General features: G+C 33.2%; 1 protein-coding gene across 3 annotated transcripts in view; it reads right to left on the bottom strand.

Moving 5' to 3' along the window:
* Positions 1 to 8,153: 8,153 nt before the first annotated feature.
* LOC106880638 (uncharacterized) overlaps positions 8,154 to 11,659 on the bottom strand; it is a 30,331-nt gene continuing 26,825 nt past the window's right edge. For all 3 annotated transcript variants that reach the window (XM_089361705.1, XM_089361706.1, XM_089361708.1), the window contains exons 5-6: positions 11,014 to 11,099; positions 8,154 to 8,528 (exon numbers count right to left, since the gene is read on the bottom strand). In XM_089361705.1, the coding sequence (XP_089217831.1) occupies positions 8,453 to 8,528; positions 11,014 to 11,099 (162 nt within the window). In that variant the 3' untranslated portion in view covers positions 8,154 to 8,452. The remainder of the gene's footprint in view (positions 8,529 to 11,013; positions 11,100 to 11,659) is intronic.

Below are 11,659 nucleotides of genomic sequence, written 5' to 3'. Positions count from 1 at the left end.
GATTTTGAGTTTGGCTTTTTCTCTCTTTTTTTTTTTCTTTCCACTTGACCAAAATTTGGTGTTTGCATTAGAGATGAATGCCAAAGTGAGAACTGCAAACTTTTATAAAAAAATAAGTTTCATGACATATTGGTGTGAGACTGAAAAAGAAATCATGTTCCACTTGAAATATATATACATGTATGTATGTGTGTTTGTGTGTGTGTGTGCATGTATAAATGTATGTATATATATATATGCATATATATATATATATATATATATATATATATATATACACACACACATATATATATATATATATACATGTTCTTTCATCATATACTGTGATCATTTTTCTCCACAAAACCAACATGAAATATGGAAAACATTAAGATTGGATACAAACCACCATCGATGACTTGTAAGATGATAAAGTTCTTGTACCAGAGAATTATATTATAGCCTTTATCTTCATTTTTCATTTATTATTACAATAACGTTTTTTGTTTTGTTTTTGTTTTTTACAAACAAGAATCATCTTTTATTATTTCTGTTATTTTTCCATGTTCGGATCTCACCATAAGTTAACTATACTTTTCAATCAGAATTTCCAAATGGTTGCAAACACAAGCATATGTTGTTGTTGTTGTTTTATCCCCGGTCAGCCTTGACTAGTACTTACATCATTGATCCTTTCAAGGGGTCAATAAAATAAGTACTGGTCAAATCTGTGCCCTTCCATAAAATTAAAAATTCCCTTTCACAGTGTATTTATATTATGATGCACAATGGCTATTTCTGTTGCATATAACAGTTTTTTCTTTCACTGGGCAGCTATTCACAGCACCAGTGATTGTTTATTCATTATTTTCCTATAAATCAGTGGCAACTAATTTTGTCTAAGCTTGTGGTTGGCTGTTAATACATACTATTGACAATGCCCATTCAATGCAGAAAAACATCTAACATTCTCATCACCTGTGCTTGGACAATTTTCATCTGCTTCCAATATAAATTGTGTTTTTAAACAATGTATATTGGTGTGTGGCTTAGTGGTTAGGGTATTCAGCTCTTGATTGTAAGATCATGAGTTCAATTTCTGGCAGCACGTTGTGTTGTTGAACAAGGCACTTTATTTCTCATTGCTCCAGTCCACTCAGCTGGCAAAAATGAGTTGTACCTGTAATCCAAAGGACCAGCCTTGTCATATACTGTGTCATGCTGAATCTCCCTGAAAACTAGTTTAACGGTATACATGTCTGTGGAGTGCTCATACACTTGCATGTTAATTTCACAAGCAAGCTGTTCTGTTGATCAAATCAACTGGAACCCTTGTTGTCATCACCAACAGAGTGCCAGTTTATATGAATTCCGCAGTAAATTTGCAATTCACATTAAGTATAATATACAGATCATTGTGTGTGTTTGTGTCTCCTTTTGTTGGCCCAGGGTTATAGCAGAAGATACTTGCCTAAGGTGCCATGCAGTAGGACTAAACTCAAGACCACATGGTTGGAAACCAAGCTTCTTAACCGCACATATGCACCTATGGATTATAATCAAAATGCTCAGAGCTTATTGACAATTTGATTTTCTGATAAATGTATCCCATAATCCATGTATAAAAATTTCATCTTCAGTCTGGTAGAAAGCATCATATTCAAACTGATTACCGTGGAAAGTTTTCATAATGACACTGCAAGCTAACATAATCACTTGTGAATTATATCATTGTTTTAACATCTACTTCTCTTGGTTTGCATGGGTCAGATGGGTTTATTGAGGCAGATTTTCCTTCCATCACCAATCCCCACCTGTTTCCAAACAAGGCAATATTTTTCTATGGCCAGACATGTTCTAACTGAATATTGAAAATGAATTACACTGCCTGTATGACAGAGACAACCATTTTACTACTAAAATGTGATGTCAATACACACCTGTAAGTGTACACACACACACACACACACACACACACACACACACACACACACAGAGCAGGCCTCTTAAAATTTCTATCACATCCACTCACAAGATTTTGGTTGGCCTGGAGCTACAGTAGAAGACATGCCCTAGGTGCCACACAATGGGACTGAAACCATGTGGTTAGGAAGAGAACTTCTTAACTGCACAGCCACATCTATACTATTACTTGTTTATATAGAACTCTAGCTACTCCTAATATCTCTTTCCTGTTAGATGACTTGGACATTGAACATGAACCGCAAACATATTGGTTTCTAGTCTAACAACCAACTGACTTGACCAGCTTTGGTAGTTGTTAAAGCTACTTCTTAATATTAGTCCAAATGACATTTTGTGTAAATAATTTAACAGAATTGTAGAAAGACTTGAACAACAAACTCAATACATGTATATTTGTGATGAGATCGAGATTAAAGATTATGAAACCTTGAAGCAAGTGACTTGTGTAACTAGGTTGCTCAAACGGCAAACCACTTGGTTTCATGTTCAGTCCCACTGCATGGCACTTTGGGGCAAATATCTTCTGCTGTAGCTTCATGCCAAACAATGCCTTGTGAGTAAATTTGGTAAACAGAAACTGTGTGAAAGCCCAACAAACAAACACACACACATATGTATGTGTGTGTGTGTGTATATGTCTGTCTGATCCCACACACCACTTAACAACTGGAGTTGGTTTGTTTATGTCCATTATAACTTAATGGTTTGGCACAAGAGACTAATAGAATAAATACCAGACTTAAAATAAGTACTGGAGTTGATTTGGTCAACTAAAACCCTTCAAAGAGGTACCCTAGCATGTCAGATCACCTATAGATATATTTAATTTTAGACTAAATCTGTAGGGACAAGGATGATGCTACAGTCGTAATTTACCCATCATCATCATTTAAAGTCCATTGTATATGCTAGCATTGATTGGACAGTTTCATAGAGTCAGACCAGCCACAGAACACTGCATCAGGCCCCAATGTCAGCCTTGACTTGTTTTCTACAGCAGGATGTTCTTCCTTTTGTTGCACAAACATTAGTGAGATTGCCAAGTAACTTACAAAACAAAGTAAAGAAAGAAGGAAAAAGCCAACCTCAGCCCCACTCCCAACTGAGAGGGAATGTATTTGAAGGAAGTGACTTTATGCCAGGCGTTGAAGGTTAACGTATGATAGAGGGACAAACACAGGTGTCTTACTTTAGAGGCTACCCCACATTATGTGAGGGTGGGTGAGACTAACTGGAAGGGAGATAAAGATGGTGGTGACAGAGTGCTAGAACATACCCTCAATGTACAAAAAAGCTGAGTATAAGGGAGAATATAGACTGGATCAGGAATGAAGAAAATGGTGGATAATTTCATAAGTGTGTGGGAGGATAGTGACAGGTGGTTAGAAATTGAGCTGGAGGTGGATGTAGTGAGTCATAAAAAAGGTTGAAGGTGTGGTTTTATGATATTAGCAAAAGCAAAAATATATTAGTAGTGAAGAGAATATAGTTGACTAAAACAATACCATTTATCATGTTTGGTACTTACTGTATTGCTAACACGGGGATGAAAAGCAATGTTGCCACTCTACTGGGATTGAACAGAAGAAATGAGGTAGGGGAGTAAGTTTTGTAAGCATTAAGTATAGCAATGTGTTGTTTCTGCAATAATGATTTTTCATATTGACACAAGGGTTTGTTTTTGTTTTTTATCCTAGAGGAAATGTGTCATGAAAATGCATTTGGTACACTGTGAAGTGATTGGTATTAGGAAGGGTATTCAGTCATAGAAGTTATACCAAAGAAGATATCAGTGCGTGACACTGACCACCAATTCATCAGACTCCATCAAATCATCCAACTCATGATAGCATGGAAACTGGATGTGGTATGATGAGGAAATCAGAGGAAGCCATCTTGATGTGCTGTGTTCATTAGTCAGTAGGAAAAAGCTACACAATAGAAGACAATGACTTGGGGAGAAATAGCAAGGACAGGCTTAAGATTGAAGTATGTTGATATAATGATACAAGTAATATATTCAAATATTTCAATCACAATTTAGATTTGCATGGAAAACAAAGTTAATACTTGTTTGAAACCAGTAAATGAATATCCTTTAAGCTGAAGAGAGCAAAAATGACCATCACAATGTCTCCACATAAAATACAAGAGTAAGGGATATAATGAAATATTTTGTGAATTTCACCAGCTTTTTCATAAATTCATAAGATGAAAAAACATATTCACATTATTGTGCTTCCAAGTACTTGGATCAAACTTACAAAATGTCCAAGAGGAAGCAATAGCTTTGAATAATATTTAGTGATTGTTCAGCCCTGATCAAGAACACATATTATCAAATGTGTTCCAGCCTTTCCAGACTACCTTGTCTTTCTGTATATTCCTGGGTATGTCCAATGTAACCTTTTAAGACAGTAGGTGTAATTTGAGGTACATTTGACTGCTATTTCTAGCAGGTTGAGAGACCACATAGAGGCTCCCTCATTGGCTTTATTCTTATAAGACTGATAAAAATGTTTTTATAGTTGTTCCAGATTGCTTTCTTTAAATTATTTCAAACATTCAGCTTATTTTATTTTAGACATCAAGAGTCGGTTTCTAAGCAAGACCATTCTTTCAATGATAAATGACAATTGCAATTAGATTTCTGTTTGACTGAAAGAATATTTATACAAGTCTAATAACTTAATACATGCTTCATTACAACTGACAGGCATAAGTTACTTCTTGTGAATTGACTTTGTGATCTGTCTAGATTTATTGATGTAATATAGTCAATGTTTGGAGGTTTATAGAGAGTGTTACAATTTTCTTCCTGCAGCTGCTTGAAACCTTAATCTATATTGAGTTTCTAAAATTACCAAACAATTTTTTTCTTTATGAGACAATTTCCTTTAATGTTATACAGAAGTAAATTGCTTTTTTTCACAATGATAGGGAGAATAACACCAGTATTCTGAAAATGTTAACATGTGATAGCATTGAATTTCTATGGCCAAGTTTTATCTTCAGATTTCAGCAAGACTTGCCAATGTAAAAGGAAAAACAAAAATGCAAGTATAATATACAGAGTTAATTTAGAGTAAAGTAACTTAGTATTAACATGGAAAACAAATACGGTTTCTAAGGTGGCTTAAATTAAACTAGTCATACAAGTTCTTCACTAATGACCAGGTGTTGCAAACTAATATGAACACCACTTGTTAGTCTAAGTGAACCAGGCCTGTTTTCATTATAAATTGGAAAGTTTACCATACAGTTTGATTTTTCTTTTTTAAACAACTTTCCAGCCTTTTTCAGGTATTCCATTAACCTTCTACTGAATTTTGCACTCAATATTTATTGATGTAACTTGTATTCATAGCTAGTTAGGATAATGAGCCAGACACTTACCACATTGTATAGATTTAAGCAACAAGTTGTTCATAAAATCTGAATGTCTTATAGAGGAAGAGGAGGAGGAGGAGGAGAATGATGATGATTATAGCTTTTGTAATTATCAAGTACAAATGGTTTGGGTTATTTTTCTTTCTTTCACTTTCTCATAATGACATGGCTTTATAGATGTTGATTCTACATGTTTTTGACAAACATTGAAGCAGTTATATATATATATATATATATGTATATATATATATATATATATATATATATACTGCATGAAATCAAAATTAGATTCTGCTTTGACAATAAACATTTTTGTTTCAGTCATGAATTAAAAGAAAGTCTATACCTTCAATAAACCAATGTGACAAATTTTCAAAATAACACAAAAGGAACATTACTGACATAAACAGCTTGAAAAGCATTTGACATGAAAAACAAATCCAAACTTGCTTTGGTACTTTTAGCTTTTTCCAGATAGAAACATTTGAGACAACTTTAGCTGTGCACTAGTTTATAAAAACAATATAGGCCAAACACACTAATAATTTTAGTTCAAATATCTTAAATTTATTCAGTTGTACTTCCCTAGCTATGTTGTGACAGCTTTTCTTTTAGACTTGCTTTACAAAAGATCAATACTGTTATTAGCTTTTACTGTATGCAGCAATTCACAACAAAAGGACAAATGTATAGTCATTGTACTCATGAAAGTAATAAAAGAGGAAAAAGGAAGTTCTTGTCCATTAAGCTCTACTATGTGCACTCTTTAAACACACACAGATTTTATATTCTATCGAGAATTCATAAAGATAAAAATAATGCAAAAGAAATTATAAAAGATATGATCATGTTGGCAGTATATATATATATACACACACAAACTGATAAAGGTTGAGAGACTTCTTGATTATGTGTAACAGATGATAGTGTTGGTGTCATTATAAATGCACTCAATGCCCTTTTTGATGGTCAAACATGAAGGTAAAAAACATGTACATCTGCAAAATAATAGACCAAACACTTCAAGAACGATGATGACAATGAGGATGGTGCGGGTGTAATGTGTGGACAGGCATACTTCAGAACATCCTGAACTCAATATGGATAGCATATGCAGCATCAGTACCGCGTAAGCACAAAAAAACATCGCAGAGTGGCTGAAGCATGGAACAAACTACCTGCATCAGTTGTTAGTTGCCAAGACATTGCATCCTTTAAAACCTCCAGGTTTCCTGAAATTCGCCAATGCTACACCTGATATCCCCACCTACATACGCATGCACACATACCATGGCTCATACACTGTTCACATTCCTGACTTTTGTACATAATTCTTTGTCCTATATATGCACGTTTGATGAGTTATAGTGCACCTGAGCATCATACACAATAATTTCATTATTATTATTATTATTTTATATTTTCAGCATACAAAAACAAACAAAAAAATGCTTGAAACATACTAGTGGGGAAAAAGTTGAGAGTTCATTATTATAAATGTGCAGCAATTAGGATTGCAATGCTCTACCTTGCCAGTTTGCCTCACTTGTATGGAAGAGATTAAAATATCTAGTACATATTCACTAAACATTCATTAACTGCTCACTAAGAACTACACTATCTTCTCTAAATAAACTGCTGTAAGTATGAGTTAGTGTGTGAGAATGTGCGTGTATGTAACTAATGTACAGAATTTCATTTATGAATGTAGAGTTGAAGAAAAAACTGGAACACCCATTAATCAACTTAATGTTGAAATATTTATATATTTCTTTAAATATTGTGTTTAATTATAACAGAAAGGCAAAGCATTAAGGACAGAAGAAGATTAACTGAGCTTTTGGTTTTACTTCTATCTATCTTGAGAGTTCTAGACTTGAGATGATGCTTATTTTAGTGTTTTAAGGAATATATGATTGGTTGCCAAACCCAATTCTTACATACTTATTTTCTAATCAGCATCACCATCACAAACACATATAAATGAAGCTTAGTGACTGTTATTTAGGCTAGGTCTTCCGTGATTGAAGAGAAACTGATGAGCAAAAAACACACTGCCTTTCCTTCCAACAATATATCATGGGCTACATTATGTAAAGTGTCCTTTTTATTTAAAGATAAAAGAGTGTAATTAGGGGAGAGATTTAGCTACTATTTCTAGAATGTCAAATGCCCATGTTGGTTTGTAAGTTCAGTTGGTTTTATTAACAGTCCTGTTTTTTCGCATTTCTGATCGAAAACTCATGATGTATTTTAAACCAACACGGATATTTTGCATGTGAGTCGCAACAAATATGATCTGTGAGTAAATTACAGGCCCTAAGTTCATTTATCACATTTTACTATCTGTAACTAATTTCTTCACCCTTGTGTTTTTTCTAAGGTCCTTTAAAATCAAATTTAAAATGACTGAGTATTTCTTTTGGCTCCATCTTTTAAATATTCAAATGAACCCTTTAGCATTCAGATTACTCGGTCAAATGTAATACTTATTTATTCACATTGTTTGGAATGAATCATGCATTATCTCATAGCTTTGAAATTTTGATCATGTGACTGTTTATTTTTAGAATGACATCGTAAGGCAGGCATGAGAGGCCAGATCTGGCTGGTTTGAACATTAAACAATTAAAATATTTGGGCCAGATATGGTTAGTTTAACTGCTAAAGAGTTGAACTATTCAATGTGCAATTGAAACATGTTCTTAATAACCAAGGTGAATTTTAAATAACAACAACACTGAATATTTTTAATTTTTGGAAATGTTTTAAATAGCATGAACTGAACTTTGCACTAAAAATTTTAAACTGAACCTTTATTGAATATAAATGGTTTCTGAAGTCAATCAGAAGAAAAGAAATAGACTTTAAAAATGAATTCTCTCATTCAATATCATGAGAGGTGATATTTGGTGGAGAAAGGTTTATGGAATATTCTAAAAATACATCAACTTTGAGAAAGAAAAGGAATTAACATGAAAATTGATAACAATATTTTTGAAATTTGATTTTTAAAAGAAGGGAAAACTTAAAAGCCAAGCAGGATAACAATAATGAGAATTAAATAAATAATGAAATAATTTACTGTAACAATTTAACAAAATAGTGGTTCATCTTGAAAAATATCAAGTTGAGAAGGATTGTCTTCCATTTTTGCTGCAGTCAAAATCCTAAAGAGAAAACAAAAAAAAATAGGAGTAATAAATTAGTTTGCATACATTAAAGACAGAAGAATTAATGATTAACCCTTTTGTTAACTTCTTTCTGTCAAAATACACTGTCCTTGTTACAGTTAATTTTGAAAATAATAAAAGGATTAATGAAGTAACTTTGTTGTTATTAAGCTGGTGTCAAGAACTTAAATTAACATGAAATTTGGATTGAAGGTTTTATTTAGAATCTTAATTTTAGATCATTTTAAAATGAGAAACATGTATCATAGAACTAGTCGCAGTTTCAGGTAGATTAGCATAAAAAGGTTTAATCTTCTTGAAACAGTGCAATTCAGATTTATGTAACAGGCACTCCTGCAGTGGATGGATGCAATATGAATATTAATGTCCCTCCTCAGCAAGATTTGGTTTCATTATGAGTTAAAGCAGAGACAACATCTTCCTTGGTGCTGGAAATCATTTGAGAGGCAAAGCAAGAGTGTTTTGCGTAGTAGGTAATAATGCATCTATATTCAATGTACTGACTGAGCCAACAGATTGCTTGCTCGCACTTTGTCAACTGCATACATTTACAAATAAGAGAGAGAGAGAGAGTGTGTGTGTGTGTGTGTGTGTGTGTGTGTAAATTATGTACTAAATTTGTGGGGAAAAAAATTAAAACAAAATCAGGGCTGGGTAGTCAACTGAGGTAAAGTTAGAAATGCTGAAGCATTTATCTGCAATGAGAGAGTGTACATAGGCATGTGGAAAAGCTTAAGTCTAAAAAACTGATCCAAAAGTGTTAACATTGTTTTGTTTTGTTTTTAATTCATTTTATAAAATAACTGATTTGACATGACATATAGTAACCATAATACAAAGATAAAAACATGTATAAAATGCAAATATTCCAGAATATATAAAATATTCAGTTTGCAGCTTCAATAATGAAATCATGGCTGTTCACTGATAAAGCTAACCTTTTCAAACTAATTAAACTAATATAATCCACATATTTACAGGCTTTGTACTAGAATATGGAAAAATATCAAAAAAGCTAATTGTAAATTTACTTTTTGTTTTAGTAATATTTTTGCCACACATTCAACCCCCACCCATCCCCCAAGAAACTAGAGGAAAGAGAAAAACACCATTAAATATAATATTCTAGGTACTTGGAGACTACTTTCTTGTTAGAAATACGGACTGTAACATCAACGTACAAATCTAATTAACAGCAGAAAGGGTTTGAGCAATTTGCTTGAAGTAGAATTCCAATTATCAATATGCCTGAGGCTGTTCTACTCTTTCTCATTGTGCACTGGCAATGAAAATAGACATTTATACCCTGTCATTCATTCTGTCTTTTAATGTTGCATTCTTCCCAGTTACAGACATGTCTGCTATAATTCTGTTAATTTGGTGGTTGATATCTGTAACATTTGGTTATTACATTAAACTTTGTATGAACCAAAGTATAATACTCAAATCTACATAAGTTACTTGCACTTTGTCAACTGCATACATTTGCATATTAGAGAGAGAGAGAGAGTGTGTGTGTGTGTGTGTGTGTGTGTGTGTGTGTGTGTGTGTGTGTGTGTGTGTGTGTGTGTGTGCGTGTGTGTGCGTGTGTGTGTGTAAATATGTACTAAATTTGTGGGGAAAAATTAAAACAAAATCAGGGCTGGGTAGTCATCTGAGGTAAAGTTATGAATGTAAATCCATTTATTTTGGCTAGTTTCACCTAGGGTGTCTTATGTATTCTAGCCCTCACTGGGACGCTACCATAATGTGTGTTACTGCTTTTGTTGTTGTGGCTGATATTTAATGAATTAAGGAGTTTAGTACCAGTATCGTCATATGTAGATGTTGCTGTGAAGTAAGCTCATCTAGGATCTTACACAGTAGAATGTCCAAGTGTGGTTTGAATATCATATTCGCTAGTGTATAAGATACACTCTGACATAAGACAAATCCCTATTTTTTTTTTGTGGAAAACAAGTTTATTTTGCAGAAAAAATAAGTTGAATATATTTTATTATACACTCATACACTTGGTATCCAAATTGTAATATGGTCACAAGAAAAAGCACATCTTACACACTGTCACACATGGTATATCAATGTTTTCCATGTACATACATGTGTATTTTTAGATGGATACCGAAAAGCTATACTCTTCTGAACACAAGCTAGAAGAATCAATAGCATATGTGTATAAAACTATTATTATGGTTGATAAGATTTTCATCTTGCACGGGAGAAGAATCCTTGCCATTTGGGCCACTAAGAATTTGCTGGCCCAGACATGTGTATAGCATTAAGACAAAAGATTTTTATTCATTGACTAAAAGTAATAAAGAATGAAGATGCTAAATAGGATAATAATTTCTTATATATACACACAAATGAGAGTAAGTGAGCTTGTATGCCATACAAGAATATTAACAATATACAAAAGAAATGTATAAATTGTGCTTTAAATGAAAGCCTATTGTCTTACCTTGATTTATTTGATTTTCTTTTTTCAGGAGTCACTTCTTCAAACATGCTTTCAAAAGGATAATCTTTAGGTAAACCTTCAAACTTCTATTAATTAGATATATGAAAAAAGTGTGGAAAGGTATGTGATTATTAAATTTATTGGAAATTTAAAAGTTTATATGAAGTTTATATTCATAAATATAATCCACTGGACCACTTCTTTTATGTTCTCTTTCCTGTAACAAGGTAGTCTGCAAGAGGATTATCGGTTCTATCCTTGCTGGAGTGCATATGAAGAGATCACTGTTGCTGTTGTGTGACCTGTAACTGAAGCTTAATTATTGTTACATACACTGATTGCCTCAATTTCTTTATTGATTTCTCTGCAACAATTTACTCATTCCATTCACCCAGTGCTTTTACCTACCCTAATGAACTTCTATCTGTATTTCTTGCTCACAAAGAGTCTGATTTAGGGCTCCTTTCCACCTTACCTCTTGTACACAGAACACATTTCTCCACCTCCACCCTTGCAACTCTAAATCTCTCCACATCTACATTTCATCATTTTGACAGCCTTCAAATTTTAAAACTTGAAGAGAAAAGTTTCTGCTGCTAGGTGGGTTATCAGTTATCTTTATTCTACATCCAAAAGGAAGACAGTT

The sequence above is a fragment of the Octopus bimaculoides genome, chromosome 13, assembly GCF_046866305.1.
Source record: "Octopus bimaculoides isolate indiv1 chromosome 13, ASM4686630v1, whole genome shotgun sequence".
Taxonomy (NCBI): Eukaryota; Metazoa; Mollusca; class Cephalopoda; order Octopoda; family Octopodidae; genus Octopus; species Octopus bimaculoides.
This window is presented reverse-complemented; position numbering and strand designations above follow the sequence as displayed.